The sequence below is a fragment of the Rhinolophus ferrumequinum genome, chromosome 3 (assembly GCF_004115265.2).
Source record: "Rhinolophus ferrumequinum isolate MPI-CBG mRhiFer1 chromosome 3, mRhiFer1_v1.p, whole genome shotgun sequence".
In the NCBI taxonomy this organism is placed as follows: domain Eukaryota; kingdom Metazoa; phylum Chordata; class Mammalia; order Chiroptera; family Rhinolophidae; genus Rhinolophus; species Rhinolophus ferrumequinum.
This window is the reverse complement of record NC_046286.1, coordinates 68,090,158-68,112,776: the sequence shown is the minus strand read 5'-3', so window position 1 is coordinate 68,112,776 and position 22,619 is coordinate 68,090,158. Positions and strand designations below refer to the sequence as shown.

At 38.2% G+C, this 22,619-nt stretch overlaps 1 protein-coding gene across 2 annotated transcripts in view; it reads left to right on the top strand.

Moving 5' to 3' along the window:
- ROS1 (ROS proto-oncogene 1, receptor tyrosine kinase) overlaps nucleotides 1-22,619 on the top strand; it is a 96,501-nt gene that overhangs the window by 7,402 nt on the left and 66,480 nt on the right. For both annotated transcript variants that reach the window (XM_033102665.1, XM_033102664.1), the window contains exons 3-14: nucleotides 1,739-1,798; nucleotides 3,535-3,561; nucleotides 5,646-5,706; nucleotides 9,926-10,074; nucleotides 10,738-10,876; nucleotides 13,559-13,760; nucleotides 14,396-14,472; nucleotides 15,940-16,062; nucleotides 16,211-16,395; nucleotides 17,146-17,243; nucleotides 20,327-20,823; nucleotides 22,173-22,385. In XM_033102665.1, the coding sequence (XP_032958556.1) occupies nucleotides 1,739-1,798; nucleotides 3,535-3,561; nucleotides 5,646-5,706; nucleotides 9,926-10,074; nucleotides 10,738-10,876; nucleotides 13,559-13,760; nucleotides 14,396-14,472; nucleotides 15,940-16,062; nucleotides 16,211-16,395; nucleotides 17,146-17,243; nucleotides 20,327-20,823; nucleotides 22,173-22,385 (1,831 nt within the window). The remainder of the gene's footprint in view (nucleotides 1-1,738; nucleotides 1,799-3,534; nucleotides 3,562-5,645; nucleotides 5,707-9,925; nucleotides 10,075-10,737; nucleotides 10,877-13,558; nucleotides 13,761-14,395; nucleotides 14,473-15,939; nucleotides 16,063-16,210; nucleotides 16,396-17,145; nucleotides 17,244-20,326; nucleotides 20,824-22,172; nucleotides 22,386-22,619) is intronic.

The following is a 22,619-nucleotide window of genomic DNA, read 5'->3' as shown; positions in this document are numbered from 1 at the left end:
GAAAAGGATCATTCCAAATGTGGAAACAAGAGAGGCCCCTCATGAGACTGTTGGCAAGTGGTGATTGGCACAGAAGAAAAATGGGATAGGGAGTGAGTGAGGAACCCAGATGGATTTCAGTTAATGAAGAGAAGAGTCAATAGGGCCGGCCCGGTGGCTCAGGTGGTTAGAGCTCCATGCTCTTGACTCCGAAGGCTGCCGGTTCGATTCCCACATGGGCCAGTGGGCTCTCAACCACAAGGTTGCCGGTTCAACTCCTTGAGTCCCGCAAGGGATGGTGGGCTCTGCCCCCTGCAACTAAGATTGAACACGGCACCTTGAGCTGAGCTGCCTCCTGGATGGCTCAGTTGGTTGGAGCGCGGGCTCTGAACCACAAGGTTGCCAGTTCAATTCCTCGAGTCCTGCAAGGGATGGTGGGCTGCGCCCCTGCAACTAGCAACGGCAGCTGGACCTGGAGCTGAGCTGCGCCCTCCACAACTAAGTCTGAAAGGACAACAACTTGAAGCTGAATGGCACCCTCCACAACTAAGATTGAAAGGACAACAACTTGACTTGGAAAAAATCCTGGAAGTACACACTGTTCCCCAATAAAGTCCTGTTCCCATTCCCCAATAAAAAATCTTAAAAAAAAAAAAAAAAGAGATGAGTCAATAGGACTTGGTGAGGGGTTGTCCCAGGGGGCCAGTGGAATGAGAGGAAGAGAAGGCGCCCTGGTTCCTGGCTCAACTGGCTCAGAAGATTGTAGCATATTAATGGAAAATTAAGAGAAAGAGTGAATTGGAGTATTAATGGAAAATTAAGAGAAAGAGTGAATTGGAGGGTAGAGAGTGAGGAATTTAATATTTCACATGCAGAATATGCAGTGCTTGTGGGGACTCAACTAAAGATGTCTAATGAGCAATTGGAAATCTGGGTCTGGAGCTCTGGAAGGAGCCTCAGCTGAGGTTTAAATTTGGAGGTTACTGACACCTAGGGTGGTTGAAGCCGAGGGAGTGGAAGAGCTCACTCATGGAGAACTTTAAGAGCAGTTAGAGAAAAAGCTGAGGATAGGACACAAACCCAAAAGGGGTGGAGGGAGGCAAAAGAGACAGCAAAAAAGAAGGAACTGAGAGGAATGAGAATGGCAATCCAGGGGTCACTGCAGCCTGGGAAAGAATGGTCTGCAGAACTGCAGACACAGACAGATGGAGTAAGGCGAGGGTAAATGGGCTAAATCTGTCCAATAGGAGGCCAGGGAAGCTTTGGGAAAAGCTTTTCAGGGCAAGTATGGGACGAAAGGACGCTAGGGGGCAGCTGGCTTCCCAAACTGTCCATCTATTAAGGTTTTCATACGCTGCCTTCCGGTTGACTCCCAGCTTTGAGTTTTGCTTGTCACATGAGGCCACCCCTGGCCCCACGATGTGTTTGATGCCATGCTCTCCTAGACTTTACCTGCTGCCAACCACCCAGTGGACAGTGTGCTCCCTGAAGGTCAGCTATTCTCTGCGTTCTCAGCCTGCCCAGCCCAGGCTGACCTCCACTCTGCACCCCTGCCGTCCTGCAGTGAACCACACCAAGCTCTGCTCTGTCTGTAAATGGGACAGCTCTGCTTAGAGTCCCAGAAATCCTGATCCTTTAGAGGCCACAGTTTCTGTGGTAGATTCCTTTTTCTAAAACACTTTTTGTTACTATGTTGCATTTTCAGGTGACAAAAAAGTATACCTCTTCAGTCACTGCTGCCTCTTATTGTCTCTTGCAGTGCATCCAAGGATGTCATTTTTGGAACTCTTTAGATCAGGAAAACTGTGCTTTAAAGTGTGTAAGTATTATTTATTTTTCTGTTTTTATATTAATTTTTCCCTCAAGAGAAAAGTTGTCTAAGAAGATCCCCAGTTGAATGTCCACGGGCTTTCAATTAGTTAGCTTGACTCTAAAGGGAAAGTATGATAGACTGAATAACGTAGTGATAGGGAATAAATTGAGATCAATCCTATTAATGCAACTGGAGACCAAGGGAGGTTAAAAAAAACCATGACACCCAGGGATGCCCAATTGCTCCAAACTAGAAAGGCCTTTTAGTAGAATGTTACATGTTTATTATATTTCCTTGTCCTGCGCTTCTCAAAATTTAATATGCAATCAAATGGGGATCTTGTTAAAGTGCAGATTCTGATTCAATAGGTCTTGCGTGGGACCCGAGATTCTGCACTTGTAACAAGCTCCCAAGTGATGCAATGCTGGTGTGTCTCCAGACCTTTCTTTGGAGAGCAGGGTCCAAAATCATGTTCTAAGTTTCTCTGCAGGGAACATGGTAACGATCTAATCCAGAGCTCATAAGCACCTAGGTTTGCGCCACTTTATGTAGGAATGCATCCCCCAAAACTTTATTTTTCACTGTTGATTTATCTTGGCTTTGTCCCTCAGTGTGTATCACTTACTTAAGGTACTTAACCTTTGGTACTTTACTTTCCTTGTCAATAAATTAGGATAATAATCGAATCTCCCTTCTAAGGATAGCACCTGATATACTGTCATTACTCGGTCTCATGGGTAAGAATTTTCTGATTTAAGAGTCGGTTGCCTTGTTTAGGTTGTTTTGTTTAGGTCAGAGATTAAATCAGCAAGGATCACAGTAATGTTGGGTGCTGTCACTTTCTATTAAGAACTCAGATTGTAGTATTGAGATTTAAATAAGGACATTAGCCTTTCCTCATAGCTTTTCTTTACAGTATGGCCTCACAGATGTCTGTCATAGGAGTTATACACACCCACTCTCATATTTGTGACTACGTGCTTCATAGAACAGAAATTACCAGAAGGTGTGGCAAGTGCTATCTGGACCTTACAACTATTATACAGTCTGAAAACACTTTCGCCTCTCCTTGGTCGCACTTTCTACAAATTGCAATTTAAATCATTATTTTGTCTAGTTATATGTTTAAACATCTTTTGCCCTGACATGTAAGCCCATCAGGGCAGGATGCTCTTTCCTGTTCACACTTTGTCTCCTGCACTGGACACAGTGAGGGGCAAATAGCAGGTGTACAGACAACACTCGGGAGTGAGTGGATGGCAGCACCATTTATTGTCAGAAACAGTTCAGGAAGCAGAGTGGACTGGAGCGGCCAGTCTGGGCAGAGGACCTGCTGGCCTTACCTAGTGGTGGTTTTTATTTCAAGTTCTGTCTTCCCTGGGCATCTGCCAACACCCCCTCATTCTCTAAGCTGGTCCATCACAGATTGCCTCTTAGCTGACTGAAGTTGTCTAGTAGACCTCACGCCTCACCATTTTTCCAGTAATACAAACAACATCATTTTTATAACTGTTCCCTCCATGGCCTGTCTGGACAGTAGGCCCTGCTCTGTGTTTCCTCGCTTTTAATTGATTTTATTGGTTGTTTGTCAATGGTGGGATAAGAAATTGATTTGGAAAAAAATTGATTTGGAAAAAATAAATGACGTTCAGAATATGAGATATACAGCTAAATGTCATTAAAATAATTTATGGCTTTAAAGATTTTAAACAGTCTTCCTTTTCTTTTTTTTTTCTGTGCAGAATGATACCTATGCCACAGTTTGTGAGGTAAGTTGGCTATCACTTGCAAAAAGGATCTCATTAAACCCCAGGTCTTTGTCTCTTGTTAAAAAAAGAATGAAGAAACCTGAGTCATTCTCAGCGTACAGAAACATTCTTCCTTGTAGTGTTATACTCTGGGTATAAAAATGACTGTGTAATTCCATTTTTGACAAAAATAGTTGCTGTGTTTTATATACCTTTGTGCATATATATATATAGTGTATATGTAAGTGTATATAGGTGTATATATGTATATACACATTCATATATATACACATATATCGCTCTAACCTGGTTCGAAAGGTTCAAATTCCTGAAGCTTGGGCAGGAGAGGGTAGTGGGGAGAGAAGAAGCAGCACATCTAGGGATAGCTTTCTCTTTGCTGATTTCATTTGCTTACCCATAAAGCATATGCTCTATCATTAACTACAATGCATTAAAAGAAAAAAAGTTTAGTTGCAATTTTCTTCCTTATTCTCTGCAGTTAGTGAATGTATTGAATGTATTTTACTGAAACCTGGAAAGAAGATGGGAAAAGTACACTAAACCCTTAAATTAAATAATCCTGAGCCCAAACTGAGTTGTTTAAATTAATCCTTAAGTGAGCAAACCTGCGCTTATCAGTGTCCATTTCCTTTGTGAGTACAGATCAAACATTGGACAGCTAGTATTTGCAAATAAAAGCCCTCTATCTGGGATGTTTAGGGCAAATGAATTGTGCCATGGTTTCTACTATTTTCATGAGAAACAATAACATGTTGTTCTAGGTATTATAATTATAAATTGAATGATAATAGGAAGATTGATTGTTATTGTGTTGTAATTTTACAATGTACCTTTTCTCCAAGTTAAATTTTTTTTTCATAGCTAATGTTAATGCATCTATTAAAAGTTGCAGGAAATTTGTGTCTTTGTCATCAAAATGTTTGGTTAATGAGATAAAATGTTAACCATTATTACATTTTTGTAGACTTTAATAATTTAACATTGATATTAAGATATTCATTCAAATGTTCAGTTCCTATAAAGCTTATAATCAGTTTTTAATTTTTCAAGGAAAGCATGAATATCTGAAATAAACATAATTTTTTTTGATGATTTTAAGTAAGATTTATTTATTTTTATTTTTTATTATTTTAAAGATTATATTGGGGAAGGGGAACAGGACTTTATTGGGGAACAGTGTGTACTTCCAGGACTTTTTTTTTCCAAGTCAAGTTGTTGTCCTTTCAATCTTAGTTGTGGAGGGTGCAGCTCAGCTCCAGGTCCAGTTGCCGTTGCTAGTTGCTAGTTGCAGGGAGCGCAGCCCACCATCCCTTGCGGGATTCGAGGAATTGAACTGGCAACCTTGTGGTTGAGAGGACACTGGCCCCTGTGGGAATTGAACCGGCAGTCTTCGGAGTTAGGAACATGGAGCTTTAACTGCCTGAGCCACCAGGCCGGCCCCAAAGTAAACATAATTTTAAGATAGTGTTTTAGGTTATTAGCTACCAGAACGTTGACTAAGATGGCAAACATAATTGCATTGTTGAGCACAGTGTTTTTTCATACTGCGAGTTATCACCCATTAGAGGATCATGAAATCAAGGTAATGACTAAAGAGTCACAATAAACAAAATGAAACAGAATAGAATAGATAAGATTGCATCACAGGTACAGGATTTCTTTTGGGGATGAACATATTCTAACATTAGATTGCAGTGATACTCTGAATATGCTAAAAAAAAACCCAACACTGAAATGTGTGATTTAGATGGATGAATTTTATGATATATAAAATATATCTCAATAAAATTATTTTAAAAAGGAAAAATAAAAGTACTATTTCAAGAATTTTACCCGCCCCACCACCAATATGTATGTACTAAGTTGTTTTGTTACATGTATTTTGAAATTTGGGACATGGTCAAAAATGTTTGAAAGGTGCTGTTCTAATCCCACTGGCAAATGGGAATTTTAAGTATTATAGTTGAAATAATTGATATAGAGGTATACTTTTATATCAGGCATTTAGATTTCAGTGTTTAGGGAAGCTTATCAGCCAAAGCAGTACAAAGGCTGCACTGACTGATGTGCTATCTGTCCCACAGCGAGAATCCTGTGAGATCGGCTGTAGCACTTCTGACGGTGCATATGAAGCGGAAGTGCTAGGTAAGCAGACACATTTGACTATTACCGAAAAGAATCCACACCACTCTAGGAACCTGTGCTTCTGTAAGGATAATGAGCCACTTCTTTAAATATCTAAACTTCTACATCTCAGTATGATCTATCTATCTATCTATCTATCTATCTATCTATCTATCTATCTATCTATCTATCTATCTATCTATCCATCCATCCATCTAATCTATATTTCAATCATTTCAAAGATGGAAATCATTTTCAGATAAATTCAGTGAAACGTCTTTCAGAGCAAAATAGGGGAAATAACACATGACTGATGTTTAGAACTTGAGATTTGGCCCTCAGTTCAGTAGATACAATCACTTCTATTTCAATGAGAGAGACAAATGTGAATCCTGAGCTGACTTGATGTCAGGAAATGCCACTGTTTTAATGATAATACCTAATAATATATTGAAACACAAATAATTATTATTAGGCATTTATGAATCAGGAATTGATCTAAGTAATTTATAGGTATTAGCTTTTATTGTTCTCAGAGATATAAATACTGTTAACATCTTTATTTTACGGATAAGAAAAATGAGGCACAAGTGTAAGTATTTGTTTGGGGCTGTATACTAGGGAGAGATGTAACTTGAATTAAAACCCACTTATCTCATTCCAGAGTCTCTTCTTATCCAGTCTGCTATGCACTGTATTAAGGGTAGTATGTAGCTCAGTTTACCTTCTCTTTCTCATTTGGTTAACTTTTGTCTTGATGTTATAGAATAAACGTACTTTACCTCTGTTTTTCCATATGCATCACCATGGCTTTGAAACATGTCTTTTTTTAGCTATGACATTTACATTTACTTATACTTACAAAACTCTTCTGCCCAGTTCTCAACTTACATCTTTTTTGATGCCTCATGGTTCCTCCTTACTCTGCAACACTGGACTCCTCTTCAAGGTGTCCCACAGCATGTTCCAATCCCTGCTATTACTCATTTCTCACCATAAAAGGTGAAAAGTGGAACTGTGCTTTACCTTGTATTTTTATGGTAGCCAAAAATGAATCATAAATTGAAGAACCAGCAGAGAAGCTTTGTGCTAAGCCTCTCTGTAATCTAGACCTTTAGATAACAATGGCTTTATTTTTTTTCTGGGTCACAGAGTATTCTTGTATGGCCTTTAATTAGCCCAGATTCAGTATCTATAGTGATGAGAATTTTGCTATCTTTTGGAAAAGTGAGGTCATAGGTGTTTGTAGTTAGCCATTTTAAGCTCCTTACAAAAATTTACCATGTTTTCTCAACCAGAGTAGTGATTCTTTTTCTATAAAAGAAAGCTTATCCTCTAAGTTCAAGCAGGAATGCCTGCTTTTGCCACTTTTATTCACTGGAAGTCCTAGCCAGAGAAATTAGATGAGAAAGAGTCATCATATTTGATAGATCTAATAAAAGGCATCTGAACTTTAAAGGAAGAAGTAAAATTGTATTTGCTGATGACATAATCTTATACTATGTAGAAAATCCTAGAGATACCACAAAAAGAGCTGTTGAACTAATAAACAACTTCAGCAAAGTAGCATAATTTAAAGGCAACACTCGAAAATCAAATTGCATTTTTGTACACTAGTAATAAGCAATCTGAAAAGGAAATTAGGAAACCAATTTCATTCACAATAGTATCAAAAAGAATAAAATACTTAGGAATTTACTTAACCAAGGAGTGAAATAAATAAAATAAAATATTTATTTCCTTATCAAAATCCTAAAGATGGTCTTTGCAGAAATGGAGAGACCCAACCTAAAATTCATATGGGATGTCAAGGGACCACAAATCCTGAAAAGAAGAACAAAGCTGGAGGACTCACATTTCCTGATTTTAATCTTACTACAAAGTAATCAAAATACCGTGGTTCCCCAAAAATAAGACCTAGCTGGACAATCAGCTCTTAATGCGTCTTTTGGAGCAAAATTAATATAAGACCCGGTCTTATTTTACTATATATAAGACATGGTCTTAATATAATAAATATAATATAATACCAGGTCCTATATTAATTTTTGCTCCAAAAAACGCATTAGAGCTGATTGTCCAGCTAGGTCTTATTTTCGGGGAAACATGGTAGTGTGGTATCGACACAAAGGCAGACATATAGACCAATGGACTAGAATATAGAGTTTAGAAATAAATCCTTGTATATATGTTTAAATGATTTTCAACAAGAATGCCAAGACCATTCAATGGGGAAAAAAGATAGTCTTTTCAACAAATGGTGCTGGAAAAACTGGATATCCTCATGCAAAAGAATAAATTTGGACCCTTATATAACATCATATACAAAAATCAACTCAAAATGGATCCATGATTTAAATGTAAGACCTAAAAACTCTAAAACTAGTGGAAGAAAACAGGGCAAAATCTTCACAACAGTGGACTTTGCAATGATTTCTTGTATATGACACCAAAGGCACAGGCAAAAAAATAAAAAAATAAACAAATTGGACTTTATGAAAATGAAAAAATGTTATGCCTAGAAAGTCAACATAGTATGTTGACTATCAACATAGTAAAATAAAAAAGAACCAATAGAATGGGAGAAAATATTTGCAAATGCTATATCTGAGAAGGGATTAATATCCAAACTATATAGAGAACTCCTAAAACTCAATAACAGTAAAAAACAAACAATCCAATTTAAAAATTGGCAAATGACTTAAATAGATATTTTTCCAAAGAAGATATAAAAATGGCCAATAAGCTCATGAAAAGATGCTCAACATCGCTAATCATTAGGGAAATGAAAATCAAAACTACAATGAAATACCACTTCATACCCATAAAAAAAGTAAAAGTGTTGAAGAGAAATTGGAGAAGTTGGAACACTGCAATTGGAACACTGGTGGGAATGTAAAATAGTATAGCCACTGTGGAAAATGGGATGGTAGTTCCTTGAAAAATTAAAGATAAAATGACCATATGATCCAGCAATTCCACTTTTGGGTATATGTTCAAAAGTATTAAAAGCAGGGTCTCAAAGAGGTATTTATACACCGATATTATACACCCATATTGAATTTATAACAGCTAAAACATGGAAGCAGCCTGTGTCCACTGAAGGACGAATGAATAAGCAAAATGCAGCGCGCGCGTGTGTGTGTGTGTGTATACACATACACAATAAAGTATTATTCAGACTTAAAAAGGAAGGAAATTCTGACATATGCTACAGCATGAGTAAACCTTGAGGACATTGTGCTAAGTGAAATAAGTCAGATACAAAAAGACAAATATGGTTTGATTCCACTTATACTTAGAGCAGTTAACATTATAGAGACAAAAAGTAGAATGGTGGTTGCTAGGGGGAAGGGAAGGGAGAATGATGAGTTATTGTGTAATGGGTAGAGTTTCAGTTTTACAAGATGAAAAGAATTCTGAAGATGATGGTAGTGATGGTTGCACAATATAAATGTACTTAACACCACTGGACTGTACACTTAAAAATGGTTAAGATAGTAAACTTTATGTCGTGTATTTTACCGCTATAAAAAATTGGGGTGGTGGGGAAGCAAGCTGAAGCAAACAGAGAGACTTCCAAAATTAGTCATGATTTTGGAAAACAGCAAAAGTAAAGTAAACTAATTTTATCCCAGTGGTATATACCTTTCAGACGTCTAGCTCCTTGATCTGTGCCTGGGAAGTAGCACCAAAAACCTGTGAAACAATTGTAATTTCACTAATGCTTAGAAGTCACGAAACATTTTACTGCAAGACAAGACCGTTGAATATAAAATCCTTTTGAGTACAATTACTTGAACAAGTAAAAATAATTTGCTGACAAGATGGGCAATAACAGCACAATTATAGTATAAAATTTAAAAAAAAATGTCCTGGGATTTATGTCCTGGGACACAGGATGGCTCTGGCAGCCACCCCTCTAGCCTATAAAGAAGTGGTATTGCAAGAGAAAACCGGACAGTCTCAAAAAGGCTTCATGCTGCTGGCCTGTTTCAAAAAAAAAAAAAAGTATCTTCAGAGATAACAGTGAATTCGATGGGGAAAAAAACTGACTGGCTGATTTTAAACAATAAACCAAGTGAATGTGCACATCAGGTGAATTATTCAGTTGAATTACTGTGGCAAAGACGTAGTTGTAGCAACAGAATCCTGAGGACACTTGATGAAACGGGCATCCTCTCTCCTGGTTTGACAGAGAGGGCTGCATAGTGAATGAAATCTTGTTTTCTCTTCTCAGAGAATTCTGACCTCCCCACTGCACCCTTTGCTTCTTCCATTGGAAACCATAGTGTGACATTACGATGGAAATCTGCCAACATCTCTGGGATAAAATACATCATTCAATGGAAATATGCACAACTTCTGGGGAGCTGGACTTACACTGAGGTATGAAAACCTGTCCATGTGCTTAAACACAGACTTTCCCCCCACGTTATTAAAAGTCCCAAATTACTACATGTAATTATAGATATACATTCTGGAGAAGATTCAGGAATAAAATGAGTGGTTGGATTAGATGTATTTAATCTCTGCTACTCTGTAACATGTTAATGCTAACTGCTTTATTTTTGAGGAAAATATATTATTGGACATATATATTATTCCTTCAGCACAGCATCACATAACCAACTACTTGTATTATTGGTCCTTATCTGCCATCCCATTTAAAATGATTCTAACTAGGATGGAGGGCAGGGAGGTCATCAGGATTGTCCCTTTCATGACGCATGAGCCAGTTCAGAGAAAAATAGTCCCAAGACACCAAGTATATTAACATAGAAAAATTAAAGCAAAGCCTTGTGATAAGTGCCAAATAACTGAATCCATAATTTTGCAATTTTGAAGAAGGAAAGACTTTTTGTATGAATTATGCAGACTGATGTCTGTATGGCTCAGCTCTAAGCTGCAGGCCTCCATTTCATCTGGTCTGGCAGACCATGGGTCACCCAATAGCCAAAAGGCCATCCATCTTCTACAAATTAATCTGTGGAGTCACAATGTATAGTAGTGCAGCTGTAAGTGCTGACTATTGACCTCTCGTTGATCTAGGCCGTGTCCAAACTCTCATATGTGGTAGAGTCCCTGCATCCCTTCACTGAATATATTTTTCGAGTGGTTTGGATCTTCACAGCCCAGCTGCAGCTGTATTCTCCCCCGAGTCCCACTTACAGGACTCATCCTTACGGAGGTATGACGTGCACGCATTGCTTATGAAATAAGGAGATGATGCTAAAGCTTTGGTTTACTTGGTTTTTATTTTAAACAATGAAATAAATTGGTTCCTTCATTCAACAATTGAGTACTTAAACATGTGCCAAGTAGAGTTCTAGGCGCTCACCATACCTCCATGATCAAAACAAAAATCCCTGCTCCTGTGGAGCTCACATTTTGGTGGAAGAGAAATTAAGCAGTAAACATAATAAATAAGGAAAGTGTTTGTAAGTGGGACGGTACTGTGCACTATGGTAAAGGGGATATTTAAGCAGGGTCTGTCACTTTAGGGAATTGGAAATGGGGGTCTGGAAGGAAAGCAGATTCGGGTTGCAGTAGTAAAGAAGGGGGTCAGAATAAGTCTCAATAAGCAGTTAGTAGTTATGGAAGGTTTTAAAGTGGAGGAGTAGTTGCTTCACATCCTCTTTAAAAAGATAATTTTGGCAACTACGCACAGAATGGGTTGAGGAAAGGAGAGAGATTGGAAAGTACAGAGGTAGAGGGACCACCTGGAAAGTTACTATACTACTTAAACATTTCATCTGAGATGATTAAAAAAATAGTACATATATTGGAGAATTTTCTGATTTCTGCTTTTGAAGATGTGGCTTCCACAGCAGGAAAAGGATTCAAGCCTGGAGCCTTTCAGGAAGGTGAATGCCTGGGGCAGACACCCAGGGGGAATTGTCTGGCGTGCTCACCCTCAGTGTTAGCTGAGGGGACCTGGGAGGACGTACTCCAGGCCAGATGATAGATGTCCCTACCCCTCAGCTGTGTGCAGAAACCCTCAGACTAAACTAGACCTTGGATCTAAGTAAGCATAGCTAGACGGCGGTTGAAGTTGGTTGGGGCATTTTCCCCCTTCCCTACTTCTTGCTTATTAGTTTTTAGGGTGTATGTGGCCACCTCTGCTGATTACTCCCTGAACATCCTTAGAACCTCAGGTCAGACACTAGCCTAGGGCCATGTTTGAAATGTTCCAGATCACAGTAGAATACATGTATCCTTACTTATTCAGAGCGACGCCTCATGTACTCTCTGAGTTGGATTGTTTTCCAGTGCTGGAGAGATACCAGGGCCCGTGGTCCCTGGCTAGTCAAATCAAAATAATGAGAAAAACAAATTTTGCTTTCCATTTCTGGGCCTTTCTCCTGGATACAAGCCCACATACCTTGCAGGTGTTCCAGACCTTGTACTGGGTGTACTTTCCATGGATAACATCTCATGCTCCAATTCTGTCTCACTTTTCTAGCCACATCAAAACTTACAAAGTTATCTGTTTTGTGTTCCATTGCCTCATGGCCATATTCTCTTTTAGCTATGAGAGATATGATCTTAGGTGATATAAATGCCTTTTAATTGGGGCCCTTATAAAGATAATTTTTTTAAGTAGAATGGCTTTAGGCAGAGCATACTTTGCCTAACCTGACCAGCCCTTCAAAGAGGATTTTTGTGGGGGACATTTGGATAATAATCACATGTCGCCATGTAAGTGGCATCTAATTTGCTTGAAGTGGAGCCGATCATGGCGAGGCATGGACCCTAGTGAGTTAGGTTTTTTGATGTAATTCTGTGGGGGATGATTCCTACTTCCCTCTTCACCAAGGGGACACTGTTCATGGAGCAGAGGAGTGATGTAATAATGTTTGTGTTTTCCAAAGATTAGTCTGAGAGTTGAGGAGCAATTGTATCAGAGGAGGGCTGAGCGATCAACTAAGAGGCTTTTTAAAAACTCATTCAGTGTAAGTGCTGAACTATCTCATTTCTCCCAACGCTAACAAGACAGGGATGATGCAGAGCATTTGCCAAAAGTGTTCAGGAGAGAAGTCTACTAAAGAGCAAAATGACATAGAAGTATGTCTTTCTATGGAAAGAGGAAGTAAAAGAGTGGTTTCAGGGAGTGGGAAGTATGCAAAGTAGGTGGAGACCTGGATGGAAGACAGGTTGTTAGATAATTTGTTTACCTTCCTGTTCTTTGCCACTTAGGTAGCTTCTAAAGTCTGTGAGTGGGTGCTTAATTAATTAATGCATGCTTCTTTAATTCTTTGCAAGGAAAGGAGTGTAGCTAAAGTGCACTCAACCTGGATTCCAGGGGACCTTGGGAACTGGGGAAAGGAAGGTATAGTCTGGGTCAGCAGAGCTGATGCCAGCAAAAGGGAAGCAGACTGTTCTAATTTGTGCTTATCTGAACCCATATCTTCAGCTGGAACTAGTCAGGCTATAGCACTCTGTTGAGTGAACAGGCCCCAGGACTTGATTCTTTCAACTCATGTTAATCATTGACTCCAGTTTTGTTACAGATTCTCTTTTTCCCAACTTCCACCCTACATTCAATCCATTTAAGTCTCTGGAGATGTTTGACAACTTTCTTCTAGAACATTTATCCTATTTGTATACTTTCGCATTTAATTTTATTTCATGAATTAGAAGTGACGAAAGTAACATTTGAAAGAGTCCCTTAGGAAAGTAGCTAACTGGTAAGATTTGGAGATTAAGAGTTGTAGCTCATAGATATCTTTCCATCTTCTCTCTATCATTTTGTATATCAATAAAAAATATTTATGTTAACTTTTCAAAAAATAAGACTTTTTCCTATTCTATTTAAAAACATAAGCCCTGTACATATTTCTGCTCACTATGTCACCATTATCTCTTCTAGTTCCTGAAACAGCTCCATTCATTAGAAATATTGAGAGCTCAAGTCCTGACACTGTGGAAGTCAGTTGGGCTCCACCCCAATTCCCAGGTGGACCTATTTTGGGTTATAACTTAAGGCTGATCAGCAAAAATCAAAAATTAGATTCAGGAACACAGAGAACCAGTTTCCAGTTTTACTCTACTCTACCGAATACCTCCTACAGGTAAGAATTAAGTGGTACAAGGAAAATGTAACCAGCATGACTGTAGGCATGATAATTATTTAAGTAATATGGCCAAAAAATGGTTTAAATGTATTCTCATTCACTCTGTACTATTGGAATGAAGTCATTGTGTTTTTCCTCAAGTTTGCTTGCTTGTTACATTACACCATCCTAAGCAAAAACATTCTCAAGCATTTCTATTATAGTCAGAGAATCCTTATAAATATGGGCTGATAAAGACATAAACACCATGAATATCGTTTCTTTATTTAATCCAACATAAAAAAATAAAGAAGTGAAATTCTGTTAATGCTATTTTTTATTAACCATTAAGAGGATTATTTTATTATTGCTAGCTTTTCTAGCATTTACTAAGACCAGTTAAATTAGGGTAGGAATGGAGGTAGTGCAGATAGTAGAGTTCAGTTTTTGACCTCCATGACCCTGAATTGTTCTATGGGGAATGCAAACAAGGATGTGATTGATAGTCATTTTAGTGCCTAAGAGTGGCACCAAGTAACTAAATACATGCATTGTCACATCGTCCTTTAAATAGAAACATTGCTCCTTCTATTTTTATCTCTTTTTACACCATGCCATGTGAAACACATCTCTCCACGTTGTTTTTGGAATAGGTTTTCTATTGCAGCAGTAAACGAAGTTGGTGAGGGGCCAGAAGCAGAATCTAGTATTACCACTTCATCCCCAGCAGGTATGGCCCAGGGATGCTCTTCTGTTTCATGGAACTGAGGGGTTGGCAAGGGTGGTTTCAGATCTGAGTCCTGGGTCACCTGGTGTTCCTCCAGACCCCACCTTTTCTGCTCAAAGGAACAGTCTTTTGAGTACTTAGTACGCTTTCAATTTGACAAATAGAAGCAAGTTGTTAGATCGAAAGTTTTCATATTAGAATTTAGGAATTCAAAAATTAAAACGAAAAAAATTAGGGATTAAAAAAATGGCCTCAAGCAAATCCTTAATTTCAATTGAAATTACTAGTGATTGTGACTCACACTTACATACTTAGGGAATACATAGAAACTTTCTGCTGTAACTCCCATTTTACGTTGTGTATCATCATTTAATACCTATTAGATATCTTTTCTTCCAGTCTCCTTAAGGTTTTTAAATATATTGGGACTTAATAATCTACATTTTACCATTTTGAATATTCAGTCTACCAAATTAGCTTTTTTTTTTTTTTTTTAGTTTCAGACAAATTAGTTTCTGTTATTTTATAAGTACCATTCTTTTGGGTTTTGGTATTTTAACAATTGCCTTGAGAAGGTGAATACTTACTGCATGATGCCTATGTGAACAACATAATAAATGATAATGCTTTCTAAGAAACACCGGAAATATTTGGGGGAAACTAGTAAAAGAATTTTGAGAGATTCAGAATTCTAGGAGTCCGTTTTCTGTTTTCTCCAGAACCCCATCTGCTGACTCGATTGCTCCTTACCCTAATCCGCACACATCTATGCCAATATGTATTGAATGTCATCTATCACCAGCCTTTGTTTTTTTTGGCTGTTACTAGACTCTAGGGAAGGAGAGGTATTTTTGCTATGCAAACAACACGTCTAAAGGGCAAGTTAAATATAGGGCAGGCTTAAGGCTGTTGTCATTGTGATTATTGCATCACATTTATTAATTGCCCTAACACTTGTTCACCAGCACACACTTCACGAGTCTCCAATTGAACAGGACATCAAGCAGAGCTCTGCAATCCTCAGATTTCATTCCTCCAAGGACTTTTCTCCTGCTTCAAAGGGAGAGATACTGAAGACAAAATGAAGACCACCAATATCTATCTAGATCTGTGTGCTATGCAACAACCCAGTCTGGCCTGGGCTGGACCACCTCCACCAAGCAGTCACATTCTCATGGCTGAGGATAATGAGCTGAGCTCCAACTGGGGCCACGCTGTTGAGCATCATGTGATGCATTTTGAGGGCATTTAGGGGAACATACACATACAACCTATTTGACTGACACTGTACTCCTACCCCAATCATAGGATAATGTGATTTATACTGAAGTTGAAATATCTCAACGCCTTCAGAGAAAATCTGACCAATTTCTTTCAAGTGCTAGTCCTCTTGCTTTGGACGGTGGTTTGGATCTTTTTGTGTCAGTGTGCATGTGGTTGGTCTGTCTGTAAATCATGTTGTTGTTTCAGTTCAAGAAGAGGAACAGTGGCTCTTTTTATCCAGAAAAAGTTCTCTTAGAAAGAGATCTTTAAAACATTTAGTAGATGAAGCACAATGCCTTCAGTCAGATGCTATATACCATAATATTACAGGTCAGTATTAAGAGAGAAATGTTTCCTTAGTGTGAAAAGAACGCTATAGTAATCTCTTTATTAAAAGTTAAAGAAATAAATTATCTTTCATGTAAGTGTTTGTCTGGTGTAATATAATAATGCACATGTATTTGAATGGCTTTTCTAGGAATATCAGTTAGCATCCCCTGGCAAGTTGTTTATTTCTCTGAAGGAACTCTCATTTGGGTGAAGGAGGCTGCCAACATGTCTGATGTGTCTGACCTGAGAATCTTTTACAGAGGTTCAGGATTAATTTCTTCCATCTCCATAGACTGGCTTTATCAGAGAATGTATTTCATCATGGATGAACTGGTCAGTCTGAGAATTTAAAGTGAATAACTAGACACAGATATTCATATGCATATTTTGGAATATTTACCAAAAAATAATTCTTTCCTTCAATGATTACTTATTGATTAGTTACTATGTTTAGACGCTAGATTAGCAATGAATCATAGATGTGGTCTATAGGAGACTCTAGACTTTACCTAGTAGTAGTCCTGAGCTACCATTAAAAATTCATCTATATTTGTGATTTTTCAAAGCCATGAGTTTATACTAATGATAATTCGTCTTTCATAAGATAGTGGCGGTACCTCTGTTATCTCTAGGTAAAACTGCTAATCATGATCAAAATAGGTTGCAAGCATTATAAGTTATATAATAACCAGGGGTAACTTAGTAGGTCTCTGAAAATACAGTATTAATGAAATCTTTGAGGAGGTACAGTCTTGATGTGTTTCAAATTTCCTTCTTTGAGAGGGACAGGCTTATCACAATCACTATGGCTGGAAGCTTGGACACAGCTTAAATATTAAAAATAGCTGAACGCCTTCACAAGCCTGGAAAAGAGGCACTTGTATTTTATTGATGCAAATAGGATAATAAACTTATCAGTTTATATAGGTTATAAAACTGACCTTTAAGGGCATGTTTATGTTTTCAAAAAGTGCTCAGTGACTAGCATAATTGTAAGCACAGAGCAGATGCTCAAGAAATACAAGTTCACTAAATTGAATGTAGACAGACCCTAATCTTACTGATGTAATTTTGATTCTTTAGGTATATGTCTGTGACTTAGAGAACTGCTCAAACATTGAGGAAATTACTCCTCCGTCAATTATCGCACCTCAAAAAATTGTGGCTGATTCGTACAATGGGTAAGTATTTACCTTGTATATTATCTTCCATTGGCGAGGATATTTGGGAAACTTGCTTGCTCATGAAATATCACAGTACCAGGTGAGCCAACTTATTTATTTTATTTCAGTTTTAATTAAATACAAGCAAAATTTTCATTCTGTAGAGCCATGAGGAAACTGCTTTCAAACTTGATCCACAACTTCTCTAGTTCAATAGTTTTCCCTCTCTCATTCACAGTAAAATATGGGTATGTGGGAAAGACCTCTTGTCTGGGACTCAGGGACTTGCTTTCTAGTACTGGGTTTGTCACTATTTTAGGGCATCACTAAGAACTCATTGCCTCCTCAGTGTTCCCAGTGAGCGAGAAGCCCTTTTCTGACTGTTTCCTCCTTTCATTGCACCTTCTTATGCTGAGCAATTCAGTGACAATTCATTTCTCTGGTTTGGTTCTCACACCTATCAAGAACATTGCCAGTATCTGCCTTTGGAGACAGGAATTGATGGTTAATAACAAAAGCAAATTCTCCATTACTATTTCCCCCCAACTACAAATGAAATGGACACACTTTAGCTAAGCTGCTAAATTGCAGTAGGACCTCGAGCAAGTAAGTTCATGTCTGTGACCTTTGTTTTATCACATCATTATGGGATGAAAATAGTGCTTACCAGCTGGGTTATTCTGAGGATGGACTAAGGTGTTCGCTGTGAATGTATTTTGTAATCTCAGAATGCACATAATTATGAAGGATGAAAACATGGGGATTTATTTTGGGGCTATTTCTTAAATATGAGCAGATAATTACAGGATAGTAACAAATAAGTAAAGCCAATGTTTGTAAGATTAAGTCTTTCTCTTTCCTATAGAAATAAAGTTATTTTCATTTTGAACGAAAAATAATATAGCTCATAACATTTTTTATTTTTCACAATTTGGCCTTCTTGAAAAAATGATTGCTCATTATTGATTTAAAATCAAGCTTTTTATTAATATTCATTCTTAATTTACTAGATATTTATTTTAACATCTTAAGTCTGAATGAATCATTGAAGTATAGAAGTGTTTTTTTTTAATCCTGTGATGTTGGGCAAGTCCTCTGGGCTTTCCGGATCTTATTTTCCTCATTTGTAAAAGTCTAAGATCCTATGAAATGAAACTTTGTTGCTGGCAATTACACAAAATGACCCATTCTGAGGATAATAAACTTCACCCACGAAATTAATCCCTCAAAACGCACCTCAGTGGAGTCTTTGGTGGCTCTTTTTTTCTTTAGGATAAAATTGATTTGTGCTTAGGGTTTGAAATGTGACTAGAAATGACAATGATATTGAATAGTGCTTCTAAGTGCCTTACTTCCAATAATTCATTGAATCCTTGATCAATCCTATAATGTAGGTACTTCTAATATCCTAATTTTATAAATAGGACAACAAATCACAGGTTGATTTAGTAGTAATTACCCAAGATCACACAGAAGCTGGTAGGTGACTTCCTGCTCCCAGGACCTGTCTTCTAATCATCTCCCCATGATAGAGTTTCTATAAAAGTCACATGTAACTTTTAGCAACATTTTAATGGAATGTTCCTAAAGAATTCCAGATGAGTGAAATAGTTGATTCTCCTGCTATTAAAAATGGTTTCCTTTATGCTGTTATTTTGCACCATTGAATTAATCACTCACTGAGTTTTACTTACTGTAAACCTTTCCCCTGCTCCCCTCACCCTTGCTTTCCCCCCCCACCTGTCTTTCCCCTACACCCCAGTTCTCCTCATCTTTCTTTTTTTCTTTCCCCTTCAAAGTGGTGGATGAGCATTAGAGATGTGCACTCTTCCCTTCTTCAGTGTGAGAATTGTAATCTTCATCCCAGATCTTTTCCTTTTATCTACTCTGAAATCCCTCCAACTTCCCGTAACAATTTGAATTTGGGAAACAAAAGCAGAAGGTTAAGAGCCAAGTCGTTTCTGCTTTTTGCTTGCTATAACCCTCTCTTAAGAAGAACATAGGTTCATATTTCAACATGGAGTTTATATTTCAGGATATTATTCTAGCACAGGAATCTTGAGAAAATTGATAAAGATTTGGAATAGTCATCAAGGAGAACAAGAGCGGGACTGAATAGGACAAGGGAAATGGTTTGAGAGTTGTGATGAGAGGTTCGAATCCTGCCAATCCATGGGGTTGTGATAAGAAAGATTTACTAAGCAAAAGTATACATTTGTTAATATCTGTCTCCATGATCATAAATCCCAAATCAGCTATATCCCTATTAATAGTTTTATGTCTTAGTTAAAATTCTATTTACAGATTTGATATCTGTATTTTGAAGTATTTTGGCAGTATTTCCTTTTTCATTATTAGAAATTCACCTGCATGACTGCCATCATATTTGGCTTAAAATTATGTGTTTTTTCAAAATTCTCCCATTGGCTCCTTTCTCCTGATTCCTGGGTGGTCCTCCTCAGCTGTTTTGCTCACTTGTGGGGTCTATTTTCCTGATTTGTAAAATGGTAGCCCTATCGCTTCGCTCAACTGTTAGTATTTTAAAAAGCTTAGTCTGCTACAAATGCAAAGTCGTCCTGCGAGATATTTACAGCAAAATAATAACTGTGAAGTTTTTCAAAAATGGTTTAAATGTTTCTGCTTTCTTCTATTTTATCATTCACAATGCATGGGAAAATATTTTGACAGAATTAGACTTAAAAATGTGTGTATTTTGGAGAAATGTGTTTTATTATAAATAACATATTTAACCATGTAACTTTTATATCATATGTTTTTCTTTAAGAGTAGGCTTGTTAGAAAATCTTTAAAGACCCTTTCTGTTCTTAAATTCTGATTCCTTAAAAAGTCATGTATAATGATGAGGAGACTAAGCATTATGAGTGAGGTTGAAATTTTCCAGTGTTCCAACTTCTAACTTAAATGAATAGGGCATATCTTTAGTAAATACCTTTACCCTTTTGTACCTTGGGAAATCCTGTACTGACCAATTCTGGAGATACATAGTTCTGATTGTGCAACAGGATAAAGCAATGGACTGAGGAGGTTACTCATCCACCTTTGCATTGAATTATGCCAGGCTTCTTTTGTTCCCATGTCAGGTATGTCTTTTATCTTCTGAGAGACGGCATTTATAGAGTAAATCTCCTGGTACCATCTGGTCATGACTGGGAAGTCGTGCGTATTGTGGAGAGTTGCACATTAAAGGATTTCGCAGTAAAACCACAGTCAAAGAGAATCATTTACTTCAATGACACCGCACAAGTCTTCATGTCAACATTTCTGGATGGCTTTGCTTCCCATCTTGTCCTACCTCATGTCCCATTTGCTGATGTGAAGAGCTTTGCTTGTGAAAACAATGACTTCCTTGTCACAGATGGCAAGGCCGTTTTCCAACAGGATGCTTTGTCTTTTAATGAGTTCATCGTGGGATGTGACCTGAGTCACATAGAAGAGTTTGGGTTTGGTAACTTGGTCATCTTTAGCATGTACACCCAGGCATACCCCCTGCCGGGCCGCCCACAGCAACTCTCGGTGCTGTTTGGCTCCCACCAGGCGCTGGTTCAGTGGAAGCCTCCTGTTCTCGCCATAGGAGCCAGTGAGTGCCTTCTTCCCAGCCTGGTTATGGCCTCCCTGGAAGGAGAAGAAAGTTTGAATTGCTTGATATTGTGACTCAATTTTGAGAGCCCGTATGTGATTATTCAGTCATCAACCAGAAGCACTACTTAGCTCAAAACAAAAAAGTGTTTGCACGTTTGTTCTGCATTTGTTAGTTTTGCGTTGAGAGGATCTCTATATTTCCTATTTATATCCCATCAGAATAGTTCAAACATTGAGTGTCTCACTGGAGCCACACACTGACATTCTAGTCTGAGTGAATATATTAGCCAGGGGAGTAGAGCGCTTGGGTTGAGATTTTTGTATGCATCATATTTTGCATGAATTTGAGCAACTCCCTAAAACTCTCTGAACTTGAACTTCTACCTCTGGAGACAGTTTGTATGGGTGGGTAAACAAGTGGGCTCTGGCGCCAGCTGGCCTGGATTCAAAGGCTGGTCTTTCCATTTAGTAGCAGAGTGACACTGAGAAAGTTACTTAACCACCATGTATATGTTTCCATTACTCGAAAATAAGAATATTAATTATATCTTTCGATGGAATTGCCTAACAGATTAGGATGCGTAAGTAGAACACTTAGAACAGAGTCTAGCACAGAGGTCAGTAAACTTTTTCTATAAATAAAGGACCAGATAGTACATATTTTCAGCTTTGTGTGTCAGATGGTCTCTGCAGAGCTACTCAACCCTGCCTTTGTAGTATATAAACAGCCACAGATAATATGTAAATGGGAAACTATGGCTATGTTCCAGTGCAACTTTATTTACAAAAACAGGCAGTGGGCTTGATTTGTCTTGGGGGCTATAGTTTGCCAAGAGTATTTAGCAACAGTGGCTGTTTGCTACTTTAAAGGAAAATTAGTCATGTCTGTTCGCGGCATATCTCAAAGATAGCTGAAAATAAATAGGCAAATTTTATTGTATTGTTTGGGCTTCTGGGAGGAAGGTGCTGTGCAAGCACTGGGAGTTACAGCAGACATTCATCAGGAAGCATTTGTTGATTAGGAGCCTGGTTACACCTGGCAGTGTTACAGAGCACCCCTCTGACAATTCTACACAGCCAAGCACACAGTTTTGACTGAGGAAGAGTGTCCTCTGATTTGTTGGGAATAATGTCTCCTTGATGAAGCAAAATGGTTGGCATGGGTGGAATGGACACTGTCCTAGTCATATCGTCAAACTAACCCTGATGGCTAGTGGGGTCGCAGGTATTACTGCCCAGTGGTACCCTTCCTTGAAGGTCAGGTTGTAGATGAATTTGCTGACAATCCTTTGTTTGCCTTTGCTGATGTCATTCTGGTCAGTAATATTATTTAACTCTTCTGATTAGGCCCTTCTGCCTGGCAGAACTGGACTTACGAGGTGAAAATATCAACCCAAGACTTTTCTGAAATCACTCATGTTTTCTCTAACATAAGTGGGACCGTCCTTAATGTGCCTGAACTGAAGAGTGCTACGAAATACAAGGTTTCTGTGCGAGCAAGTTCTCCCAAGGGACCAGGCCCTTGGTCAGAGCCCTCGATGGGTACTACCCTGGTGCCAGGTGAGAAATGTTCTTGATTTAAGGAGTGATTCTGACAAGAAAAAGACTTATTCCTGGTGTTCTTTAAAATTCCTCACATCCAATGTGGTAAAGGTATTAGAATGAGGGTGTGATGATCTCTTGAGTATGTGTTTATCTGAGATTAGGAAAGCATATAAAGCACGGTGTGATATTTAATTTATGTGTCTAACCTCCTAATTTAAACTGTCCAAGATACTCTTGAGGAAACAATAT